The sequence below is a fragment of the Zasmidium cellare genome, assembly GCF_010093935.1.
Source record: "Zasmidium cellare ATCC 36951 unplaced genomic scaffold M409scaffold_54, whole genome shotgun sequence".
NCBI classification, from domain to species: Eukaryota; Fungi; Ascomycota; class Dothideomycetes; order Mycosphaerellales; family Mycosphaerellaceae; genus Zasmidium; species Zasmidium cellare.
The window spans coordinates 55,137-79,991 of NW_022986998.1; the positions used below are offsets into that span (position 1 = coordinate 55,137).

At 52.7% G+C, this 24,855-nt stretch overlaps 9 protein-coding genes across 9 annotated transcripts; 4 read left to right on the top strand and 5 right to left on the bottom strand.

Moving 5' to 3' along the window:
* Positions 1 to 333: 333 nt before the first annotated feature.
* M409DRAFT_29650 (uncharacterized protein) lies at positions 334 to 2,418 on the bottom strand (the record flags this gene model as incomplete). Its single annotated transcript, XM_033809566.1, has 1 exon — positions 334 to 2,418. One exon carries the CDS (start codon positions 2,416 to 2,418, stop codon positions 334 to 336), a length of 2,085 nt encoding a protein of 694 aa, XP_033660729.1.
* A 701-nt stretch (positions 2,419 to 3,119) lies between these two features.
* M409DRAFT_29651 (uncharacterized protein) lies at positions 3,120 to 6,443 on the bottom strand (the record flags this gene model as incomplete). Its single annotated transcript, XM_033809567.1, has 1 exon — positions 3,120 to 6,443. The coding sequence occupies one exon, from the start codon at positions 6,441 to 6,443 to the stop codon at positions 3,120 to 3,122; it is 3,324 nt and encodes a 1,107-aa protein (XP_033660730.1).
* A 278-nt stretch (positions 6,444 to 6,721) lies between these two features.
* M409DRAFT_29652 (uncharacterized protein) lies at positions 6,722 to 7,567 on the top strand (the record flags this gene model as incomplete). The annotated part of the gene is made up of 1 exon (XM_033809568.1): positions 6,722 to 7,567. One exon carries the CDS (start codon positions 6,722 to 6,724, stop codon positions 7,565 to 7,567), a length of 846 nt encoding a protein of 281 aa, XP_033660731.1.
* A 178-nt stretch (positions 7,568 to 7,745) lies between these two features.
* On the bottom strand, positions 7,746 to 8,232 carry M409DRAFT_29653 (uncharacterized protein; the record flags this gene model as incomplete). The annotated part of the gene is made up of 2 exons (XM_033809569.1): positions 7,746 to 8,084; positions 8,140 to 8,232. 2 exons carry the CDS (start codon positions 8,230 to 8,232, stop codon positions 7,746 to 7,748), a joined length of 432 nt encoding a protein of 143 aa, XP_033660732.1.
* Positions 8,233 to 9,452: 1,220 nt separating this feature from the next.
* M409DRAFT_29654 (uncharacterized protein) lies at positions 9,453 to 10,064 on the bottom strand (the record flags this gene model as incomplete). Its single annotated transcript, XM_033809570.1, has 5 exons — positions 9,453 to 9,488; positions 9,541 to 9,596; positions 9,648 to 9,713; positions 9,772 to 9,873; positions 9,920 to 10,064. The coding sequence occupies 5 exons, from the start codon at positions 10,062 to 10,064 to the stop codon at positions 9,453 to 9,455; spliced, it is 405 nt and encodes a 134-aa protein (XP_033660733.1).
* A 1,551-nt stretch (positions 10,065 to 11,615) lies between these two features.
* On the top strand, positions 11,616 to 12,329 carry M409DRAFT_29655 (uncharacterized protein; the record flags this gene model as incomplete). Its single annotated transcript, XM_033809571.1, has 5 exons — positions 11,616 to 11,659; positions 11,829 to 11,903; positions 11,955 to 12,070; positions 12,122 to 12,138; positions 12,204 to 12,329. 5 exons carry the CDS (start codon positions 11,616 to 11,618, stop codon positions 12,327 to 12,329), a joined length of 378 nt encoding a protein of 125 aa, XP_033660734.1.
* A 907-nt stretch (positions 12,330 to 13,236) lies between these two features.
* On the bottom strand, positions 13,237 to 15,183 carry M409DRAFT_29656 (uncharacterized protein; the record flags this gene model as incomplete). The annotated part of the gene is made up of 6 exons (XM_033809572.1): positions 13,237 to 13,494; positions 13,533 to 14,069; positions 14,122 to 14,258; positions 14,311 to 14,528; positions 14,581 to 15,025; positions 15,078 to 15,183. The coding sequence occupies 6 exons, from the start codon at positions 15,181 to 15,183 to the stop codon at positions 13,237 to 13,239; spliced, it is 1,701 nt and encodes a 566-aa protein (XP_033660735.1).
* Positions 15,184 to 20,374: 5,191 nt separating this feature from the next.
* M409DRAFT_29657 (uncharacterized protein) lies at positions 20,375 to 21,412 on the top strand (the record flags this gene model as incomplete). Its single annotated transcript, XM_033809573.1, has 2 exons — positions 20,375 to 20,507; positions 20,562 to 21,412. The coding sequence occupies 2 exons, from the start codon at positions 20,375 to 20,377 to the stop codon at positions 21,410 to 21,412; spliced, it is 984 nt and encodes a 327-aa protein (XP_033660736.1).
* A 1,309-nt stretch (positions 21,413 to 22,721) lies between these two features.
* On the top strand, positions 22,722 to 24,248 carry M409DRAFT_60443 (uncharacterized protein; the record flags this gene model as incomplete). The annotated part of the gene is made up of 2 exons (XM_033814484.1): positions 22,722 to 23,866; positions 23,921 to 24,248. The coding sequence occupies 2 exons, from the start codon at positions 22,722 to 22,724 to the stop codon at positions 24,246 to 24,248; spliced, it is 1,473 nt and encodes a 490-aa protein (XP_033660737.1).
* Positions 24,249 to 24,855: the final 607 nt, after the last annotated feature.

Sequence of the window (24,855 nt, forward strand, 5' to 3'; positions counted from 1 at the left end):
GGGAGGAATGGATTGGGAGATGGTGGGTTGCGCAGGTGGGAGCGAGCGTGCGACGTGGAAGATCTCGGTCGGGCGCGGCTTCTAAAAGCGCGGGTATGGTTGCTGGCTTGGGTCGAGCAGGGAAGTGATGCCGATCGCGAGGCCGAGAGGCAATAGTTCCCGAAGGAATGTTAGATTGTTGCTCCGGGCAGAAAGATGCCTTGAAATGACGGCCAATCATGCCCAAGTCAAGTAGTCAAGGTGCGAGAGACTGGAGATGTGCACGCAAGGCTGAGCCTTGTGCGTAGCTTCCTATCTGCCATCTAAAACTAACAATCATGCTCAGCAGCACCATCACCCCCAAACATCCTGCTGCCACCTCCTAATTCTCTTCTGCTTATCCATGAACTCCCTCAACCGCATCTCATCCAAACCCAGCCTCTGCTGAACCTGCTCACCCACAACCTTCGAAACATCCCTTGCCATGGCCGCCGAGTCACAAATATAAAACGATGCCTCCTTATCCGTGATCAGATCGCAAACCTCATCAGCACATTCCTTCACTCTATCCTGAACATAAACCTTCTCGCCATCGTCGGGTCGTGAAAAAGCCGTGATGACGCTGAGACTCATCTCCGGAATGCTAGCCCATTCACGAAGTTCATTGGCGTAGAGAAAGTCTTGCTTTTCATTTCGACAGCCGAAGAACAGGATTGTGCGGCCGATCTCTCGACCCATCTTCGAGAGGCGTTCACGTTCTTGTAAAAATGCGCGGAAGGGCGCAACGCCCGTACCGGCGGCGACCATTATGATGGGTTGAGCCATGCTTGCGGGCATCTTGAAGGTGGATTTGCGGACGTGCGCGTTGATTGTCGTTTGCATCGAGCCAGGTTCGCCCAAGAAGGACCGCTGGAGGCCAAGGAGGTGGTTGGTGCATAGACCGGGAATGATCGCCTCGCCTTGCATCTTCTTGTCGGAGACAACGGCTGTGATGGCAATCTGGCGAGCATGCACGACAGAGGATGACGAGATGGAATAGTACCGTGGCTGCATGGCCGGTAGGGCTTCGACGACGAGCGAAAGGGGAATATCTTTCCAGGCTCCTTCCCCAGGAGCCGTATATTCCAGAAGCCGACCCAGATTGAGGTACATCGAATCAGAGAGCTTCTCATATGCAGCCTTGTCGTTGCTGATCGCCGTCAAGACATCCTTGGCAGCAGATGTAGGTGCAAATTGCACCAGCGACGCAATCGTCTCTCGTGGAACAGCGGCACAAATCTCAAGGTAGTTGCCGAACAGAGCCTCAAGCGTCGTTGGCGTTGGCACCTTCAGCTTCGTCTCCTCATCGAGCGATCGAAGCGAAACAGGACTGCTGGCGGCAGACAGCTTTCCGAGACTTCGCAGCAATCTTTCCACCTCAGGCTTTGGATTTTCGGGCCAGATACCCAGATGATCGCCTGTCTTGTACTTCAAGCCAGGGTATTCGCTAAGATCGACTTCCATGTGGATGAAATTGCGATCTTTGCTGTCATCGAACAGCTCTCTCGTAGCCTTGATCGGAAGTGAGTGGACAGGTGACATGATGCGCGCTGTCTTTCTATCCTTGTTTGGACTCCAGGGCTCGCCGTTGTAGACATCGATCGGCTCCAGAGAATTGTCCTCAACCAGTGTTATCGCTGGTTCGTAGACGGGGTCGTGCTCCTCAAAGCCCATCTTGTCCTTGAACAGCTGGAACAGAGCCGCTTTAAAGTCCAGGTAATGCTCTTCCGTCTGGCCTTGCGCATCGTCGGCCTTCCCGATCGGCAGCAGGCACTGAGCTCCAAGAGTGTTGAGCTTCGATGCAACAACATCGACGACAGCATTGAAGTACTTGTAATTGCTGTTCCCCAGTCCAAGAGCGACATACTTCAAGCTGGAGAACGGAGTACCCTTTGCAGTCTCAAGCCAGCTCCAGAGATCCTGCAGATTATCGGACGGGTCACCCTCGCCAAAGGTAGAAACTATGAAGACTGCCAGATTCGACGTTGGGATATTTCCAATCGACGCAGACTCATAGTCTGAAGCATCCGCTGCCAGAGCCTTCTTGCCAAACCGCTGCCGAATCTCTTTGGAAAGACGGTTGCGTTCTGCAGTGCCGGACTGAGAGCCCCAGAAGATGACAACATCGGCACCGATCTGGCCAAGCTTTTCACCAATGTCGCGAGTTCCTTTGGTGGCTCCAGCATCGGTCATGTGAGCTTGAGGCCTCTCGAACAGCTTGTAGAGATGCGGATCTGGCTTCTCCCAGAATAAACCCAGGTACCAGAGTGTTGAAAGTACAGCGGCCACAACGAGGACAGCCAGCACATCGTCGAGTTGGAAATGATGTGGTATGTTTGAGAATGTCTTCTCGAAGGTCACCAAGCTGAGAGGCGGCAGGCGGATGTTCTGGATCTCCATGGTCGGCGAAGCAGAGCAGAGAAACCAGTAGTGATGTTGCATGAAGGTGAACATTGGACTCAATTGTCGCGATAACAATCATTATATTAATGCCATCAATCTTCGGTCCACATGCCAGACCGAGACCACATTCTCTGGGGCAAGAAGAGGCAAGACGAGACTTCCTACCCAATACGACACATTAGTCTCGCAAACAGGCCCATAGCGCCGACTTACGTCGATCCAAATGCTCGTGGCAAGCTTCCATGCTTGTCCAAAGAAGTCCTCTCGTGAAGGCAGTGGCACACAGAGCTGCTCTTGGAGACCGTGGCTCCAAAGGCAAGACCTTCCTACGAAGCTCGAAGCGGAAGAGTTCCCCGAAAGGGGAGCTCTGGAGAGCTGGCGCGGACGGTGGAAATCGATGTATTTCCCGGGCGGGCTTGTTTCTCTTGCTTCGACCCGTGGTATTTTCCCTTCTTGAGAGGCGTTGTAGCGAGAATTGTGTCCTGCAAGGCACACATTAGCACATGTTTCCGAATTAATTTAGCCACGAGCTACGCTCGACGCCACAGGACTTCCACGAAACCCTCTCGCAGTCTTCACATCGGTGCAAGGCGTTATCCAAGCAAACAACATCATCTCGTTATGCCGCTTAAAGCGACGGGGTATCTCTTGTATCCCTAAAGCCCCATCCTCATCTCCAACTTTTCACATGACTTCGTTCAATCCCTCTTCAAAAAAACCTCCACAACGCCCTCTCTCCTCTTCGCTGCCGCCGCCTTCGCTTTGTCGCCGGCGTCTGGTGTCCTTATCATAGCTTCGCCAAATACTCTCGCCCACGCCTTGATCGTCTTGTCTTTCCTACCGGCGGAATCGAGCTGTTGTAGCGTGGTCGTATTGCCCTTCCCTGTAACGATGCGCTTCAAGGTCCCACCAGCTCGTTTCGTGGGGCTGAGTGGGTTTAATGCCGTAGACTCTTTGCTGTTGCTCCTCACATGCCCTCCTGTCGTGGAAAGATCAGGTGTGGAAGAGTACCGTTCCTGCAACATTCGCTCTAGCATGCTCATGACGAGAATGAAACTGATGCTGTTCCAGCCCTCTCCCACCGTCACCAATGTCTCCTGGATCGATGTCCTTTGCTCGTCATTCGTAGGCTTGTTCTTCATTTTCTCGATGTCAATCGCGTACTTCTCGATCTCAGGCCAGATGTGAACAGAAATAATACCGTCAGGCATGCTTCTCAGAAACAGCACGAGTAGAGAACACAGAACATAAAGCCTCTGTATTCGCGGCATCTCTGCAGGCGTTGCCGACTCCAAAGCCGTATCTTCGTCAAGCGCATTGCACGCCTCACTCAACGCCTCCGTCCAGACTGACGTGGAGCATTCTGTCCAACATTCTTCATCAAACGGCCAGCCAGGATGGTCGTTCCAGGGCGCGGAGGGCGCCGTCAATTCCTCAGAAGACGCTCGAGGCGTGGTAGGCGTGGTAGGTACTGGCGCGTACATCATCTCCCACTCTGCCACGACTCTCGTGCTCAGCTCTTCTACCGCTTCCGTCAGCCGGAACAGTTCGCGCGGTGCAGAGAAACGTACTGGGTTTTCATCGGCATCTTCATCATTCGGCAGCGATAGCGAAGACTTGTTCGTAGACTCTTCTGCGCTGCCTGCGCTCTTTGATAGTTCATTCGCGGCAGAGACGGCGCTGGTTACGGCCTTTGTCTTTGCCTTCGGTTTCTGTCGTTGCAGTTTTCGTATGCCACCTTCGGGAATTCTCACAAGTTTGTCGATTGATCTGCCCAGGCTACTGTCGAGCCATCTCCCTCTCACAGGAATGAAGTGGTCTCGCCCGTTGTCTACCCTGAGCACGAGGATATCTTCCAGAGAGCCTTTGCCGTCGTTCAGCTTCTGCACATCGGTCGTGCCCATGATGCGCAACTCCAGTTCTACGTTGCACGATTCGCCAGGCTCGAGCGTTACGCTCTCTGAATGCGGCTTGTCGTTCGGGAGCGCGGTATCGTTGATCTTGATTGTGAGCCATTTTGGCGCAATACCAGGAGTCTGCTCTCCAGCAACGGGCCGTTCGATAAACGAAAACGTAGCTTCGACGCGACTGGTGTTTGCTACCGTCAAAGATCGGTGCTTGCTCTGCGCCCACCTCACGTCGCCGAACCAGACGCCCTCGAACTTTTCTGCTGGCCGGTCGTCTGCGGATGCGAGCGTGTCGTTGTGTGAGTCAACCACAACGGTGACATTAGGCCTGCCTTCATTCTCGGCCTTGTCCAACTCCCGTGCAACCTCTGCATGAACCTTTGCCTTCAGCTCTGGGATGACCGCGTCGTATTTCAGCACAAAGCTGGCATCCAAGGGCTTGTGATCGCTCGACAGAACTCTCTGGTGGGCCGTGTAGTATTCCAATTGGATCTCGTCTTCAAAACCTTCTTTTGTGATGACAACGCCGTCCTCTGCATCATCGTACTCATCATATTCGTTGTAGTCATCGTTGGCGTCAGCGCCATCCATGTCAGGGTCGTAATCGTAAAGAATCTCCTCATCGCTCGCAGCAAGGTCAGTACCGTTCGCCTTCCACTCTGCGTCTTTCTTTTTGGCATCTTGCTCCTCACGAATCGTCTTCTCATAAGTGACTTTGTCGCGTCTGGTCCGCCATAGTATACGGTCGCACCAGCTTGGTGCGCGCTTCTTCTCGCTGGAATCGAAGACACCGACACTGCCAGGGTCGTATTTGTAGGTAGGGAGGAAAGTGATGGGACCTTCTTGCCAGCCATCGTGGAATGCCTTGCGACTTTGCATTTGCTGGTGAAGTTCGTCGTGTGGAAGAAGGGACGAGAGTGTTGTTTGAAGAGACGTGGGATCTTCGCTGGCGTAGATGTCATCGGCTAGCGTACGAGAATGCCGTTTCTCTGCACTTCTTCGGATGTCCGCACTGGATCGAGCAGATGGAGGCGCAGAGTCACCGTCAACTCTGCCGTTTGCTGAATCCTTGGCTCGTTGTAGCTCCTTCTCGACCTTCTGAGCTGATCTCTGGCTGAGATCATATTCGTTCCGTGTGTGAAGCATGAGCAGTCTCCGGACATCGTCACCTGGTATACCTTCCAAACGATAATTTAGATCACCACACCAGAACGCGAAGTCCTCATCGCCAATCTGCTCGCCGGTAGTCTGGGCCAGATCCATAGCATCCTGGATGGGCTCGAACCGAGTGCGGCTTACGATCTGCTGAGCGTCCCAGTTTCTGCGCTCCAGAGCCGCCTTGTCTGCGCCCGCTGCCAGATGGCAGTTGATGAATACAAGCCGTGTTGTTTCACCCAGCACTATCCTGGCAGTGACAGCGCCCTTATTACCCATGTAGCCCATCAATCCAGTTCCAACGCTGGTAGTGCTGACGGACTTGACGTCTTTGGCTACATCTGGTGCTGCGTAGACGAGAAGTAGCAGACCAATCAGTTGCTGCTCTGTGACCAGTTGATAGCCTTCCGGTAATGCTGCCTGCATAGCTTCCTTCCATTTGTTGGCGGCCGACGGGTCTGTGTATGGCCTCAGGGCTTCTGTTGCTGAGTTGACATCCACCACTTCCTGCAAACCAAGGAAGTATAGTCCCACCTCATCGTCTTTCGGCAGGTTCCCACTATCTCCAATCGGTATGGTAGATTGCCCCCTCTCATACCGATTCTCCTGCTCAGCGACTTCTTCTCTTTCTCCAGGATCGTCAATATTCAACCCCGTCAACCTTTCCGCCACCCCTCGCCCTCCAACGAACCAGCCTCCAACATCTTTCTCGGTCCCCTTGAATGCAGCAACATTCCAACTGCCCACTTTGATCCTGACTCTGCGCGGTTTCACATACTCTGCTCTTCTCGCGTAGACGACTTGCGATAAGCTTTGATGAGTGACCTCTGGCTGTTCTTCGTCCTCATCGTCTTCTGGGCGAGATTGCGGCCCAGCAGGGAATGCACCAGGAACATCCTGCATCAGGCTGGATGTCGTGGACACGCTGGCGGGGCGGGAGGAGGTTTTGCTGTCCGGCATCGTTCCGTCAGTCTTCGCTTCACTGTATCGAAGAATCGTCGCGCATTGTCATATGAATCGTTCGTTTCCAGAAATCTTGTGATCTTTCCAACTTCATCACCAGCACATGTCAACAACTGTAGGTCGCGTGTTCAAATACCAACTTTCCAAGCACAGCAGCGTCATCCATACCGTATCGGCCCCCACTGATCGACAGCACCAAGCCTCCGTCGCGTGCACGGTGAAAGGATCCGAACCCGAGAGCTTGGGGAAACTCCAACCTCACACCATTGCCCAGCATGACCGTCTTCGTCAAAATCGACTTCGATGCCGACGACAACACCCAGAACCCACTCCCACCCGATCCCGGTAGCAGTACCCAACATCCGTCCACCAAAATGCCGAAAAAGAAATCCAAAGCAGCCCAGACTCAGCCCATAATCTCAGACTACGAGACAGATACCTACAACACCGATCAGAACGTTGCTCCGCCAGTGCAGCAGCTTTCCAACGCTCAGCTGAACCACTTGGTGCTTCAGCGATGGTCGCCTGAGCTCCAGACAATTCTCGCCATCTCCCCCTTCGCTGTCCTCTACAATTTCAACCCCGAAACGGCTGCATGGGAGAAGTCAGATCTTCAAGGCTCGCTCTTCGTCTGCCAGCTGCAAGATCCACTACGACCGCGATACGAAGTGATGATCTTGAACCGCAAGAACCCAGAGAACTTGCACTTGGAGATCACGAGCTCGGAGAACATTGAGGTCACGGATGAGTTTGTGATCGTGCACATTGAAGGAGGAGAGGGACAGACGGTGGGGCTTTGGATGTTTTCGGACGAGGAGACACCGGCAGAGAATAGATTAGAGGCGATTGCGAAGAAGATTATGGAGTGTGCGGTGCAGGCGGAGACATACAATCACCTCGCGAGCGACGGGGAAGGATATCAGGGCCAGGAGGAGTATGGTACGGACGGGGTGATGGAGAGTCAGTACTATACGGAGCAACAGCAGCAGCCTCCAGCAGGGGCTACTCACGGGCAGTCTATTGATTTGGCGACGCTCTTTGCGAACCGGGTGCAGCAGCCGGCTGAGCAGGCACAGCCTAACGTTCTGCTGGATTTGTTCAAGAACGCGAAGAAAGGGTGAGGCAGATTGACTGCCAATTGGCAATTGCTATTGCATTCCTATGACAGCATCGGTCGTGATGATTTCGGCAGCTGTAGTAGTAGAGGCTTCATGCATGATACCCCTTTCAATGAGACTTTCCTGATGAACCGCTTTCCTGTAGGCCCAGTCTCTTGATGATATCAAGCCGAAGCCCAACCTAGACGTACTGCTCACCCTCCTCCTCCTCCTCCTCCTCCTCGTCGTCGTCGTCTCCCTCCGTCTTGACCTTCTTAGTCGATCCCTGCTCCTGGTCATCGTCGCTCTCCGCATTCTTCTCCGTGGCAACGCCAGCGACCGAGCCACCAGCAGTCGTCTTGCGCTTCTTGCTGGGAGTCTTCTTGGCGGGAGTCTTCTTGGTTGGAGTTGGGGCGGTATCGGTGCCGTTCTCCACCTTGTCCAGCTTCTTGAGCGTGTTGGTGAGGCCTTTCTTCATGGACTCGATGCTGGCGGAGGCCATCTGCGTTTTGGCAGTCTCCCAGTTCGTGTTTTGCATCACCTGTACGCGCGACGTTAGCCTTGTATAAGCAGCATAGAGCGGGGAATGGGCTCACCACGCTCTGGTCCATGTTCAAGAAGATGCAGATGATGCGCGCCTTCTCCGCATCGGTGAGGGCGTCTTTCGCGGTGGTGTAGTTGTACGGCATGATGATATCCCCGAAAACTATTGGTTGAGAGAGTGTGTGTGAGAGGGAACGGCGGCGTGGACGGTAGTGGTGTGATGGAGAAAGGAAGAAGAAAGAGAAGAGAGACAAATTACTTGTAGCCGCGACCGCAGCAACGGCGCTACCCGAACTCTAAAGCGTGTCCATGAGAATTCCAGGACCGGAAGGAGCACCATTTCACTCTTTTTTTTTCCCTTCTCGCTTTACTTTTCGCTTCACTTTTACAAAATTTATCTCCAAGCGAGAGGGGAGGACTATCTCCAGCGACACTGCCTGGATGCCCTGGACATTTGATAGTGTCTGGGGATAGCAGTCGCACACTCGGCTTTGGACTCCCGTTCCATACCTCATTCACTCCTCAGTTCGCCTCAAATTTGTGCATTCATCCCCATCTCATCACTCAGGTCCATCCCACTGAGATACACGTCGTCTCCTCAAGACCAGGCTGAAGTCTAGGGAGAACACTCCCATTGTAACCTCGGACATCCTCTTCCGTACCCGACTGTAAACATCAATCATGACCCAGGAATCATCTCTCCTTCGTCACACTCAGCCTCACTTATATAGCCACCTTCTCCATATCGATAAGGACGTCCAACCCCCTGAGATACGCGTCGACCTCTTCCAACCCGGCGGGCATCCTGGGGATGGCACTCAGATCGCTAGCTTCAATATGGCTATACTTTCCGCTCCCCCTTCTGCCTGACTTTTACAGTCCACACCCACGTCTTTTTACGTAGATACATGCCCCTGAGCCACGCGTTGACATATCGAGACAAGGCTGACGTCTACGGAGTACTTTCGTGCTCTCGCCAACCACATGCCGGTCAAAATCTCCGTCTTAAGTAGGTTCAACCCCTTAAGCTACGATTTGACTGCTGCACACTAGTATGTTTTCTGGAGAAGAGGGAGACATTCTCATCTGTGAGATACCGCACAATATCCCGTTGCTCAATCCAGAAAACAGTGACACGGATAAAGGGACAAGAGCATTGCGCATACTGCCAATTCTTCCAACATTCGGCAGTCTATATAAAGGTGGAACCAAGCAGGTAATTTTTCCACAGGGTATCAATGATCTCCACCCACTTTCAACAAACGCGTAGTCAAGCGTGAGTAGATCAAGCCTCGCCCCATCTTCCAACAGGGCGAATGAACTGAAGTCGCTCTCCTAGTCTGCACAGTACATATCATCCCAATCTCTACGCGATGCCAAGGCACAGCTTGCAGTCGTTTGGCTATCATTGAGCGTTAGCGGTTTTCTCCAGACAGGATAGGAGACAATCTCACCAAGTTGGACCTCAGAGCAGTAGCGGCGGCCAAACAGCTGGCGTCGTCCTTAATGTCTGCCCACCGTCAGCCATTGTCAAGGAAATGTAATCGTGTTGCTGTCTTACCTGCACCACGAGAGATAGCAGCCCAGAAGCAAGAGTTCAAGGTACCGGCAGTGGCTCCGACGCAGCCTACCGGGGCATGTTAGCACTGATAAAGGGGCAGAGAGGGATTATGGCGATGCCGTACGAAGAGCCCGCGCATAGCCACAGTGCAGACCAGGAACATCAGAGCGCTGAGCAATCTCGCGCTTGTCATGTTCATCCGCTGGGCCGAGGATCTGGATCTCGCCTGTATTTCGTCAGCTGAAGCACGTTGATCGTTTGAAGCCACCGACCAGTCTTGATGAGATCAGTGAGAACGTCGAAGGCATCGGAAGCGTCGACTGTCAGGGAGATATCCCTGGCTTCGACGGGGGCTGCCCGGTAGACGGCGGCCATGGCCACGGGGAGGACCGCGGTAGCGATGGTGAAGAACTTCATGTTGATTGTGAAGGAGGGAGTAGACCTTGGTGTTGGGAGTTGTGCTTGAGGTACTGGATGCTGCGGCTGCTGTGTGATGTCCTGTTCAGCATCGTGTCGGATGGCCTGGTATTTGTATTCAAACTTGTCCTATGCAACCACTTTGACTCGGTCCAGCAAGGTCCGAGTTGGACACTGTATCTTCTCGCCGCCGGCGTTTCTAGACTCCAATCTGAGACTTGATATCGCGGCCCCGGGTGTTTGAGATTCAATGGAATCTAGACTCTCGAAAGGCGGCGTTCTTGGACCACGTGAGTTTGAGGCAGTACTGGAGCATCTACTCCCTCGTGATATGGCGGGTCTCTTCGAGCGACCGTTCGCCGTCAGGCCCAGCCGCAGTGAAGTAAGAGCCGAACGAACGAACAGCTCGTCGCTCATTTCCATTACCACACAGCCAACGCGCCATTACACGCTGCCTCAGTCCCTTCGAAGCCTTGCCTATCTCTCTTGACCTTGATGGTTCGAAGCGGTGATGGGCCGGCGAGCAGTCCGTCGAACGGCTTCCGTGGAATCCTTCGTTTCGGCGCTTGAGTGTTCATCAAGCGCTCACAAAAATAGCAGATGTTCTAGAAGATGAGCATCTTGACCTGACTGGTGGCAGTAATAGTGAAGTTCCAGATAAGCTCATCTAGCCATGGAACTGTCGACCAGGGGAGGTTTGCTTGTGTCTATGCTTGGATAGTCTTAGCCATCTTGAACCCGGAGATTTGGGCATTAATCATCCAAATACCAATTTGCCGGGCGAAGTTGCTGCTCAAAACGCTTTGGTGAGGATCTTACTGATAGGGGTTTCCGCATAGCTTCTGTGAAACACAGGCTGCCTGCGAACTTCAATCTACGTCTTGTTACTCTGCATCAAGAGTTTTCCATATTTCCATTGGAATGTCGTTCGTGGCCGTCGAGCATCCGGCGTTTTGAAGATGGCCATGTCTCAGTCACCCGGCGAATGCTCGTATGTAAGCAGCAACAACTTCGGCCCATCATATCCCCGCTTGATCAAGACATGTCCCAGAACTCCTAAGCTCTTCTTGGCCTCATATCGTTCACGAGCGGCTCTGGGAAAGGACAGGGTCTGGCGAATTGCTTGTGGTGCACGTGGTAACCCACATCGGCGAACTTGGCTCTATCTAGACAACAAGCTTTAGTCTTGGTTGTTCGCAGGGTAATGACAAGGCTGCACCATGTTGCCCAGATGTGCTGCAGTCGAATGGTGGCAGGAGGTTTGCAAGGTTTGTTGTTCTGCCATGCGGTGATATTCTCACTAGATGCCTTGTTGGCATGACGGTCATCAGCACCTGCTCCTTTGAAAGACGGTCACTTTCAAAAGCCGATATGTACCGGTGCCATTAGCATGAACCGACACGCTTCGATGTCACCCTTAGGTAAATCTGGACTAAACGCTGCCCGAGACCGTCCACGCGGTCGCTGTCGATGGCCAGGAGTAAGACACTGGTCAGTTTGACGATGGAGATGCCACCACTGGTATTCATCCAGCCGTAGTGGAACCGCGAAATGAGATATACCGTGACGTCGAAAGTTGCGAAGACGGAGAACGGGTACGAGCCCACCAGTCAATTGGGAGGTATTGACCGTGGTCGTGTCAACGAGACCGAGACCGATGTATGATAAAAGGATGGGTTTTCCTGAGAAGACATGTTCTTGCCCATCAACAAGTCTCTCATCGAGTATCCGGTGCTACTCCACGCAGTCTTAATCAGTCTTCAGGCAATCCACAGCTCCCACAGAGTCGCCAGCCAAGATCAAGCTCACTGCAGCCGCAACAATCCTCTTTGCTGCCTCGTATGTCGAAGTGCTCGTTGCTTGGGCATTCTAGACTGACAACAGACACAGGGCCTTCGCTAGGATCCACACTTGGTGCCAGTGCTATGTTGACGATGCATTGAACGGCGGCCTTTCCACAACTGCTTGCAACGACTGGTCGGGCATTTGGCCAAACTCGCATTGGGGTATGTTTGTTTCATCCACGACCAGGAGCTTTGTGCTGACCTTCTAAACAGATAGCAATGCCGGTGCTGTAAGTCTTTTCGCTTGTGCCTTTCTCGTGGCTTGTCGACCGCCACATTTGCTGACAATCTCCAGTGTGCCGACACTCATACCCACGGTGGCATTGATGGCGATGGATGGGAGTCCACTTGCCAGAAGGTCGGCGTCAAGGCGCCATACAATTTGGATATCGGGGCGATCAGAGGCCACTGCTGGTCGTAAGGGCGCTCAAAGTCTGGGAGCCGCGGGAATATGGTTGTGGCTTCGTCTCGTTGTCGCAGAGGGCAGAGCATATGGCTGTAAGACTGGCTGGCTCAACTCACTAGTCTTGCTTCCACATGTTTAGCTTGCTGGGTCGCTCCTTAGATAGTCTTTCGTATCAAGCGATCTTCGATCAACACTCCTTAGAATCGGTCTTATAGACAACATCTTTCATCCAGAATGATCCCAAAACATCGTGCAGCTGCTGCCCCGTTCTTTCGAAGAGATGGCGATGTCGCAGTCTTGTAGTCGGCTTTTGTCCAATTGCTATGCGGTGAAGGCGAGCTTCGGCTAGATTTATCTCCTTGGACTTTATTTCCTTGCTCTTACTGGTTTCCGTCTCTTGTATCTGCCGCCGCTTTTGTGGGACCCCTGGAATGTGTCTGGAATCCGAACAGAGGTCCAAGTTCTGACCCGCGGAGTCCTTTTGGTGCATGGTTCGGGAAAGCCTTGCGTTGCCATCGTCATCAGACTCAAAGTCGAACATGTCGCCATCATCTCTCCAACGTCCAAAGCGACTATGCTCTTGATTGTGGTAGGAGTTGTTTGGACTGCTCGCGAGCTTTGGGGATGGCCTTTCCGCTTTGAGCGGAAGGAGGGAGGGTAGCGATCTGTCACTTTCAAGGAAGGTGCAAGGGGCCTAACATGTTTTCCGACCACAATTGATACAATTCTCTTGTTCTCTTGATCAGTCGCTCTGCGCGTGCATCACAACCTTTGGAACAACCATGGTGTCATGAAACTTGATCGAACTGTAGACATGCTGTGAACGTACTTTCGATTGCAACTGTGGTTATCACTCGCTCATGCATTCAGACATCGTAACATCATAATCAACAGGTCCTATCTCACCCTTGTGTCTTCTTCATCATGATTCAATGACACTGGACCTCCTGCGGTCCTTGCCAAACTTCTTCCTTCCAATGCCGACCAGCTGCAACATCTCCCTCCAGAAGCCAAGCGGGGGGTCCACGAAGGTAGCCTCGTAGGCATCGATTGTTGGACGCTCCCAGGTCAAGTCGACTTCAGCTGGGTTGACAAACTTGGTTCGGTGCCACAGTTTCCAGCCCGTGAAAGTCACAAATGCAACAATCAGCATGGCGTAGTAAATGAACAGTTCTCGGTGCTCCAGGGGGAGTAAGAAGAGTATCCGTAGCAGCAAACAATCATGATCATCCACCCAAGCCCGATCCATGCAGAATATGGCTGGAACCAGCCACAGTATGGGAGGGTCTTGCGGTCCAACCCCTGTGCCTGAGTTGCCCGGTAGAAGAAGATGTAGTTGACGCACATCACGACGTAGGTGATGACACCTCCGGCAGTGACGAGGTTGATGAGCCAGTTCAGGACCTTGGCGGAGCCATTGCTGACCTGGAGGAACGAGAGGCAGGGGAAGACCATGGTGACAGCCAAGCACAAGATTGGCACGCCGGCCATTGGCCCCTTCTTGATGCAGTAGGTGAGGACACGTGGGGCACGGCCTTCCAAAGCCATACTGTAGAGCGATCGAGATGCGCAGTAGGTGTATGTGTTGCCGGCACTGAAAATAGAGGTGACGAGAAGGGCGTTGACGAGGTGCTGGAGACCGTGGATTCTGAGGTTATCCATGGCAATGACATATGGCGAGGCAGCAGCAGTGCCGCCACCGGAGAGGTCACCGGAAACGATACCGACAAGGGTTGGGTCGTTGTAGGCGACGACCTAGGAAAGCTCGTTAGGACCATTGATGAGGTGTTGGCATCAAAGTACTTACAATTCCAGCACAGAGAGCACCTCCAACGAAGAATAGGAGGAATCGCCAGTAGATAGTCTTGAAGGCTGCCTTGATATAGACGCGAGGTCGCTTGGCTTCGGCTGCAACCATTGACAGATACTCTGGGCCAACGATACCTGCAATTATGTCAGCACATACCTCATTCAAAACGGATGAACGAAGCCATACAGAATGACGCCGACCAGAGGCATGCTAGGAAGCCCTCGAACTGTCCGAGAGAGCCCGTTGATCGATGCTCAGCAAAAGCCCCTGGGTTGCGCCAATAGCGGAACCCATATGCGTCGTGCTTCGGATTTCCGCCAACCATCGTGATGAACGTGAAGGCAAAGAGAATGAAGATAAGGATGACCTTGCCGCCAGAGAGCCAAAACTCGGCTTCTCCGTACCTGCGATTGTGTTAGAACGTTGTTAGACACCAAAACAAGATTGATCACGTACGCTCGCACAGCAAGGATGTTTATCAGGCCATACAACACTATGCAGGCAATTGGAATAGCCCATGGTGGTATGTCGTCAGACCAGAAGCCAAGAACGGTGGTCAGGGCGGTGATTTCGAAAGGAATGATCAGTCCCTCGTATAAGAAGAAGTTCCAACCAGCCATAAATCCCCATGCCTTGTCGACGAAGTGACCAGCATGTCGGACGAAGCCTCCAGATAGAGGGTATAGGATGGTGAGCTCGGCGGTACCGTTGCAGACGAGGGCGAGGAAGCAGGCGTAGACGGCATAGGCGATGAAGAGGCTGCCGGGACCGCCGTGTGCGAGGGCCGAACCGATACTAACGAAGAGCGCAGTGCCGATACTGCCACCGATGGCAATCAATTGGATCTGACGGTTGTTGAGACGGCGGTGGAGGTGGTCAGTGTTCTCAGCAATCTCGCCATCTGCGATTTGTTTAGAAGTTTGTCAGACGCGATGGCAGGCAGGCAGATTTACCGGCGGTGGTGATAATCTGGTGTAAATTATCTTCTGGGTACTTGCTGTCGACAGCATACTTGGTGTCGAAGAACGTCGGCTTGTCATCGCCAATGTATTCCGCCATCTTGTCTTTTTCAGCCTCAGGGGCAGTGTTGTGAAAAACGGGTCGCGTGAGTGCTGGGGAATCCGAAATTGTGGACGCCCTTTTGCGTCCATAAGTACTCCACCGAGCGCATGTTGGACCACGCGATCAAGATAGCCATGGCGTTCTCGCCTCAGCACGACAGGAACATGAGTTCAAGATAGGCGAATAGCGTGGCATCTGGAACCTCGGACCACCCAGCCGTAGCGTTAAGCTTCCCCAGACTCTGGGCCTGGACCACGTGGGCCTCCAGCCTGACGATGTATTGGGACTAGCGCTATCATACGCCCATAGGACAAGCGGATAATACACGCTCGCACGCACAGAAGTAATTATGATCATCGCGTCTCTTTGCTCTCGTTGATAGTCGATCGCTCTCTCTGTCGAGTTTTTCCTGCTGTGCCGCCAAAGGCAAAGGGCCGACTCGAGATGCCGGCGTCCCAGAAGCGTAGGATCGCTCGTCGAGATAAGCTATGCTCTATCGGAGCAAGCGTCTTCCAATCATTCGTCGGTTACAAAAGCCACACGCCACTGGTATGAGCCTAGGTCGAGTAAGCTCTTATCAGATAGGACGCATACATATCCTTCATCGAGCAAAAGTGGCGTTTCCAAGATGTAGCCAACTGGACAGAAGCTATCCCATCGATTGAAACGATCATTCGATCCAGTAACGTTCGGACGGCGTTGCCGGTGGTGGGTGGTGGAGTTCGCAAGTCCAGAGCGAAGACCAGCCATCTTGTCATTGATTACATACATCTCAGCTGGTCTTGTAGACCTTGTCTGTCTTTCGTGCAAGGTAGGTCTCCGGGCGAAATGTCGGCTCTGCCTTCCGGTACAACAAGCAAGCAACAGCATCTCATCCCTGAGGGGGCATCTGCATCAAACGTCTTGAGGCTATGCATGGCGTATCGGGCGACGCGATTGAGTTGTGAGATACACAGACGAAAAGGCTTTACAGCATCTTTATCGGCTTTCTGCTCGAGGAGGCTGAACACTCTTGACATGAAGGTACAACGACATACACGAGCTTGTCGATTAGGCCACGAGAGGTCTGACTACCGCTCGATAGCAGTCCTCGTATCTAGGAGCTTTCCGGCCGACAAGCAATGATCACGGCATGCGATCAGCAGAGACGGCCGAACCAAGCCTGGCTCACTCTTCATAGGTCTTTTGATTATCTTTCAATGCTCGATCGGCATCCCTCAGACATCGTTGGCGACCAAAGGGATCCAGTTATTATCGATGCTTCCTTCAGTACGAATCGGCCACCGGGACACTCGGTCACGAGTCTTAACGTTCGAATAAAGCCTTCGTTGACTCTATCGTACCATTTTGGAGGAAGAGTCTTTGGATTAAAGCATTCTCGGTCGCCAATGGGGCACGAGAACGCCGGATTTGAGCTGCATGCTCAGTCTCAAATAGCTCCAATGCCAATGTGCCGTGTATGGACGAGCCGGTCATCAACTTTGCTACACGCGGTACGCCTTGTGGGTCCTACCGAACTATGGTATCCTCAGCCGCACAGCTCTTTCTGGTAATTTTGAACCTCCTTTTCAATCCGTTGCAGCATCCTCTTCTGCTTTGGATAGCCGCGCACCTCATTCTTGCCCGACTCTGCGCGATCAATTGTGTCCGTCGCTTCCCTTGCTTGGCGTTGTATTCATGCCGTTGCAATGATACTTGCCATCCATACACCTCTGCGATTGAGGCCTCGAAGGCCGGTCGTAGACATCGTTTGACAGTGGCTCAGTCACTCGGTCTGGTCTTGAGAGTCGAAGATGATGCCCATCGAGTGATTTAAGAGTTTGGAGGGATCTGAGAGCATCGTTCGCTGGAACAATTTCGGAGTGCTGACGATAGGACTCTTCTAGCTGGTGATGCATTCTCGGCTCAAGATTACCTTTCAATCGATGAACAGGCTGATCGAGGATTCCTGAACCCTTCTCGCCGGGTATTCAAGACTCCTACTCTTCGATTGCTTGTCCAGTCTTTGGGTGTTGTCGTTCTCTTTGACTCCCCTTCTCTTCTCCACCATTGATCTCAGCTCTTTCATGAATTACAACATTCTGCTCGGTACGCTGTGCTTTGGATGCTTGATCCCGTAGGAGATTGATACGAGGATTTGCGGAACGATTGCAATGGCGTGGCGCATTTCACGGGCTGGAGGTCGATAAAGGAGGACGTAATTGTGGTAGAAGGTTGGTGGAGGGCTCCAGAATCGGCGTATTGCATGCAAGAGGTCCTCCCGTTCCATGCCTTGCGCCAGAGATCGCGATGCTCGATCTGGCGGATGTTGGCATGGACGATGCAAGCCATACAATCCGTCTTCCTGCAAGCATCCAGTCAATACCAGTCGATAGAACACCTGTCGTCGTTACGGCTTCGACGAATTGTGTGTGGATGTCCAGGTGCGCCCGTCTCTTTCTCAGTCTCTTTCTGCCATACGCCGCTGAGGCTCCAGCTCGTGAGCGAACTATTCCTGCTTTCGATACTGCAGAGCAAAGCCATCAGAGTAGTTACAGGAAGTCTGCTTTGCTGTGGTACTGGTTGTGCTGTGGAAGGAGACGTAGTGTTGCCTGAGCGGACTTCTGGCTTTGCGAGAGGAGGGAGGTGTTTGCCAGAGGAGATAAATTTTCGCAGACACCACAAGCACAGATTCTTTGACCTACATCACAATGCGTCTTTTGAGCCGCTTTCAACGACGATTCACCGTCAATCCCTCACATACTACGCCTCGATCATCACATCCATCGGTTTCGAGCATCCACGCGCTCTCGAGCATCCGCGCAGTCAGCCAGACCTCAATCCACGCCCCGGCAGCACGAGTCAACAGCACCAACATGCTTCGTTTCGGAACTGTATCAAGACACTGGATAGACGTAACTACGCCATAACGTATCAGTCGATGTCTACGGCAAGAAACGATACAGCGCACGACCGCACGTTGGTCTAGCCCAACAGCGAACCCCGGTTCGAAACTGCATCGTTCCTCTGCAACGACATCATCACCAAAGATTGAACAGCTCCAAACGATATCCTGTGCTACCAGGGCTCCGTATCATGAAGGCGCTGCTCGTACCCAAGGATCGCCAGCCTTGCCAGTTCACTTCAGCAAGAAAGAGCTAGCCATGGAAGCAACCAGCGAACATTGTGATACCAGTTGAGATCTCCTATGGGCAAAGGTTGGGTAGTACGTCATCTCAGAGCTCTTCTGGAGCAGTCATCTTTCAGTGCAAGAGCTGTGGCATTCGACGAGGAAGAGGGAACTCGTTGCTATCGTTGAACAAACTATACGATTGTGGACGTGGAGAGCCGGTGAACTGCGTTCAAGAAGATTCTTTGCTTGGATATCTATATGATCTGGAAGCTCTGGTGTCTTCCAGTGCTCCCTGTTCCCGTTTCTCTGTTTTAACAGGGCACGCTTTCGTGCTTGGTTGGCCGAGGGACCAGATCCGTACATTGAGATTCACAGATTCCAGCCAGTGAGATTGCTTCTTCACATGATATCCTTCCTCATATGCTCCTTCTCGTCTTGAACATTATGACGTGTCTTAATGGGCCGATTTGCTGCTGCTCGATGGTAGACGCGACGCACGGGCGCGCTGAGCAGTGAATGCAGTTGCACAGGCCAATCACAAGTCCTTGAGCAGGTGCTGCTGGTTGTTGAAAGTGAGGAAGAAAGCAGGAGCAGGAGTTCGCGCGCGAGGGTTTATAAGAGTGCCTTCTGTCGGCCCCTAAACAACCTGCACAACAACAACCACCCTCCATCCAGCACCAGCATCCTCTGCTCCAACCACATCACCATCCACCAACACAGCCGATTCCTATCAGTGGCAAAAGCATCTCACACATACCAATGCTGCGAAGACGGCTATCCACACAACCTACAAGATCCTGAGCATTTAGGTCTCCAGCACGGCAAGAAGATCGTCTCCAAAAAGGTGTGTCCTCTCGAGTCCAACTTTGCAAGATCGCGCACTAATACTCTTGTTTGGCAGGCATTGCATCTTTCCTGAAAGGCTTTCACATCCAAAGCGCGCGTCAGCAGCCAAGTGGCCAGACTCCAACCATATCGACACCTGGTAGCTGCTATTTGACGAAGCTATTGCACGGTTGCGAGACTTCCACCATATCCAAGACACCATTGCAAGAGGTCTTCCTCCAAGCGACCATCTACGAGCACTCATACTTCGTCGACCTGTGAAGCCTGAAGGACACCAAGACCTCTACGATCTGCCAAGTCAACCAGCAATTGTAGTTGTAACGCGACCAAGTCTGCGATACCTTCCTACAAACCCACCGACCACATCATCACGATCTTGAGGACTTCTTCATACCACCTGAATCACCTCCATCCAGAAGTTTGTTCTGTTCACGACGACGTCGATCGATAACACAACACCATCTCGACACAGACACATATTCCGATTCCACTTCTCCTCCATCTGCACGTCAACCACCTCCAGTCCCAGCTCCATACCTTTGAAGAGCTAGCATTTGGCAGACGACTCTCTTGAGATACCTGGACTGTTCGCGGATACCACGATAGCGACACTGCCATATCGATCGTTCTCGTCCAACACCAATCTCGACACCAGCTCGAAGTCCGAAACACATCCAGCCGTATCTCAGCCACGTCCAACAGACACCTCATACCTTCGATAAGCCCACACATTGGCACACAGCTTCTGCGAAACAACGCAGCCAAATCTCCTACCTCGGGTCCTCACGTGGAAAAGCCATATCAAAGACTCCAAGAGAATTCCAAGTTGACGCCAGCCCTCCAAACCTTGAGCGTCTCAACAAAGGTCGAAGACCATTGAAACATTGGACTCCTTCCACACAGACTCCTACCACTTTCCGCTCTCGATCAAAGGGGAGATCCTTCCAACACAACGACATCGGAACGATACCATCGTTCAACAGTCTCGGCCATCGTTGATCAAACGCATCGACACGTCGAACAAGCCCATACTCCACCAAATTGGATCATCTGAGTGCGCAACAAGGTACGTGAGCCCTCGAATGTCATATTCTCGTCGACGCACTTCGTGTCTTCGTGGTATTCGACTATCAATAATATTATAAACTAACACCCCCAACAGCACTCAACATATTATCAGACATTACCACATCACAACACCTTCACTACCTCAACAACCAAACGCCTAACATGTCTTCCCCAGCTTCCGAGTACGATCCAGACCAAGACTACAGCTACGTCGAGGAGGACGTGAAGATCGAGGAGCAGGAGGTCCCGAAGACGCGTAAGAGTTCCAAGGGTCGCAAGTTGTTGCGCTGGAGTCGTAAGTCTTCCGGTTCTGAATGTAACAGTCCATTTCTGACGTTGATGTTCGTAGCCGAGAAGGATCAGCTCGTCTTGCTCTGCATCGAGTACATTGTGGGAAAGGAGGGCGTAGATCTCGACTGGGATGCTGTTGCGAAGGAAGTTGAGGGTTTTGCAACCGGCGAAGCAATCAAGCAGCACCTCTCCAAGCTCCGCGCCGCTCGTGTCACTGCAGGCCAGAAGGTTCCACCCAAGCTCGACCGCAAGACAATTGTCACTGCTCGCAAGAAGATCAATCCTCTCCTCGACGCTGGCAAGACTCCGAAGACCCCAAAGACCCCAAAGCGCCGAGTGAAGAAGAACGACGACGACGAGTGGGACGGCGAGGAAGAAGCGCCCAAGCCAGCCCCGAAGACTTCAGGATTGCTTCACTTCCCGCCGGCCAAGTCTACTCCGCGCAAGCGCAAGATCAAGCAGGAGCCAGACGAAATGGGTTGCATGTCCTCGAAGCCCGAGCGTGAGGAGGAGACGCCTAACCCAACGCCCTCCAAGAAGCAGAAGAAGAAGAAGGCGGTGTCGAAGCCCGCCTTGCCCCCCAACTTCCCGCCAGAGGAGCCACCTCTCCCCGCCGACGACGGGAGAGGCTGGTCACCCGGGGTCTGGCATCCCCAGGGCTACCAAGACGTCCACGCCGCCGGAGGAAGAGACGAGGGCATAGTCCCTCTGCAGCGGGCTCGGGGAGGGACGTTCTACGACGCGCCGCTACCCGGCCTCACTTTCGGCGGTTTCAGCGGTGATGGGGCCCCACCAGACCCCTTCCCGGGTGCGGAGGATGCCGTTCTCCCTTCGGCGGTGGGTGGGGACTTCGATTGGGATAGGCTCCTTGACGGGAGCGGCTTCGATGGGCTTTTCGGGACGGACTAGCGGGGTTTCTCTACCTATGTACATTACTTAATCCTGTGAATGAGAAAAGATAGACTTGTCTCACATGTACTTTCTCCACTTCCATGCCCGATCCCCGTAAGAGGTCTAACTTATCGATACATGTATCCATGCCATAGACAGTAGTAGTTCTATAGAGATAACAGCGCATTACTAACTTCACGTGCTGAATGTTTGCTCCCTAAGTGTGGTTTGACTACCCCTGCAAAGCCCCCTGCAAGGGCTATCCTCACATGCGCAAACGAGTGATTTTCACACGATTTTCACCTACTTTCCATCCCTAATCCCCGATTTAGGGCTATTATAGCGATACATGTATCGGAGGCATGGAAACATAGAGATTTTCGGGGATAGCAGCGTAATATCGACTTCACATGCTTCTAGAAGAGTGCTTTCTTCACCCCCGTAATGCCCTTCATCCCGGCTACATAGCGCAGCGCTAAAATGTCATTTTCACCTAATTTTCACCTATTCTGTCCCCTATCCCTGTAGGCGTACCTATATACCGCTACATGTATCGGGGGCATAGACATATAGGGATATTCGGGGATAGCAGCGGAAAATCGACCTTACTTACTCCTATAAGAGTACTTTCTTCACCCCCGTGAGGCCCTTTATCCCGGCTATACAACGAAGCGCTTATATGTGATTTCCACCTAATTGTCACCTACTTTCTATCCCATATCCCCGTAGATGTACCTATATATCGATACATGTATCGATACCATGGACGCTTACGTTTCTACGGGGATATATCCTCGGGATAGACCTCACCCGCCCCTTTCTTCGCTCCTGTGTGAGGCCTGATAGCCGGCCTTTGCGCCCGTTGAAAGGGCTCTCTTCCCAACGGTTATCTCAAGTTAACATTGTTTTCACGTCCTGCTATCCCCGAATCTTGACCCCTCTCCAGTGTACCGATACATGGATCCTTGCCATGGACGGGCTATGAGATTCGAGGATGATTCGTTGAGAGAAACATTACCTCACTTCAGCAGCCTGCTGTTCAAGGTACCCGAGAAACCTCACATGATTCGAAATATGAATTTGTGGAAGAGGTTCGAGATAGAGTGAGGTCAACTTTGAGTTTCATGCCTCAGGCATCAAGACCCCTGCGGTCGCTGCCCCTCGAAACGCTAAAATTGTGCCCGCACATTGGACGCAGCTCGTGAAGAGTCACAACAACACTCTGGCTCATACTTCTGTCGCGTGACTGATACAGCGAACATAGCAAGCTTCCGATCTCTCTCCACAATCAACGCCCTCCAAATTCACATCGACTCGAACCGCAAACATGTTGGACGTCAACGACTTCGTCAAAGACCGCGGCGGTGACCCAGCCAAGATCAAGGAGTCCCAGCGACGCCGCCATGCTCCTGAAGAGGTGGTAGATGAGGTCATTGCGTTGTTCGAGGATCACAAGAAGACGCAATATGCCGCAGCAACAGAGATGGGCGCAAAGCTCAACAAGGTGCAAAAAGAGATCGGTCTGAACAAGAAGAACAAGGGTGATCCCAAGGAGTTTGAGGCATTGATGGAGCAGAAGGACGACTTGACTCGGGAGAAGAAGGAACTGGAAGAGGTGGCGGCCAAGAAGCAGATCGACTTGCTGAAGAAGGTCAAGAGCATAGGCAATTATGTTCACGAGTCAGTGCCGGTCTCTGACAACGAGGACAACAACGCCTTGGTACGGGATTGGAAGCCTGAGGGCGTGGAAGTCGAGAAGAAGGACTGCTTGTCTCACCACGAGGTCCTCACACGGATAGACGGGTATGACCCAGAGCGAGGTGTCAAGATCGTTGGTCACCGAGGCTACTGTTTGACAGGATACGGTCTTTTCCTGAATCTTGCCCTCATCAACTACGGTCTCGAATTCCTCTTCGGAAAGGGCTACAAGCCAAACCAGCCTCCTTTCTTCATGCTGCGGGAAGCCATGGCAAAGACTGCACAGCTGGAACAGTTCGACGAGGAGCTTTACAAGGTCACCGAGAAGGAGAACGACCCAGCAACCGACAAGTACCTCATCGCCACCTCAGAGCAGCCTATCTCTGCACTTCATGAGGGTGAGTGGCTGAACGAGAAGGACCTCCCCATCAAGTACGCCGGCTACTCTACTTGCTTCCGTAAAGAGGCAGGCTCCCACGGCAAGGATGCATGGGGCATCTTCCGTGTCCACCAATTCGAGAAGATTGAGCAGTTCATCTTCTGCAAGCCCGAAGACAGCTGGAAGCATTTCGACGAGATGATCGGTACCTCTGAGGAGTTCTACAAGTCGCTCAACATTCCGTACCGGGTTGTTGCCATCGTCTCTGGTGCGCTGAACAACGCTGCCAGCAAGAAGTACGATCTGGAGGCATGGTTCCCCTTCCAGGGAGAGTACAAGGAACTGGTGTCTTGCTCGAACTGCACAGACTACCAGACGAGAGAGCTGGAAGTTCGGTATGCACATATAGAACCCCTACTTCACGGAACAAAAGCTAACAGTGACTACAGATTCGGACAGAAGAAGCAGACCGATGCTTCATTCCAGAAATCCTACGTTCACGCCCTCAACTCCACCCTCTGTGCCACAGAGCGTGCTCTTTGCTGCGTACTTGAGAATTACCAGCGCGAAGACGGCATCGAGGTGCCACAAGTCCTGCGGAAGTACATTCCCGGCCAACCTGAGTTCCTTCCATACGTCAAGGAGCTTCCAAAGGACTCCACGAGCTTGAAGGCAAAGGGCAAGGCTGAGCAGAAGGGCGGCGGTAAGCCACAGCTCCCTGCTGAGGGTGGTCTTGTCGAGAGACCAAAGCACCCAGCGGAGGAGAAGCGTTCCTAGATATTTGCAGTCTGGCTCAACATCGAAGGGGACTTGATGTGTGCATTAGCGGGCGTTTTGGCAGACACGACGGAAAAGCATGAAGGGCATGGACAGGTGATGATCACGAGGGGCTTCGAGCATGGCATCATGCTCCCAGGCTAGATAGAGCAATAGAGAATGCTCTCGTCCGGCAGCAACTCCTGTTCCCCTCCAGTTCTTATCTCTGTCAAATCTCCCTACTCACCACTACCTGAGTCCATACCGCCCCCTCCTCAGGCGCAAAGCTCTTCCATAACAAGTGTCTCGCCTTGCCTCTGCTTCACGGCCATTCGTGGTAATCGTACAGAATTTGTTCGTGGAATCCCCGAAAAATTGTCCCTGTCCGAGGCATCGATCAGTGCACTGTATAACTTGAGAGGGCCCTTGAGATGGGGAAGACTTTTGCGAAGTGAGGCTGGTTTGGGCACATGTGTGGCGAGGGTGAGATAGTCTGGCCCACGCCAGAGCATGTTTAACTGGATTCGGAAATTTGCATGTGATGCTAGCAGGAGTGACGAAGTCCCTAGCATGTGAAAGTCTGCTGGTATGTGAAGTTCCGCTAGCATGTGAAGATCGCTAGCATGTG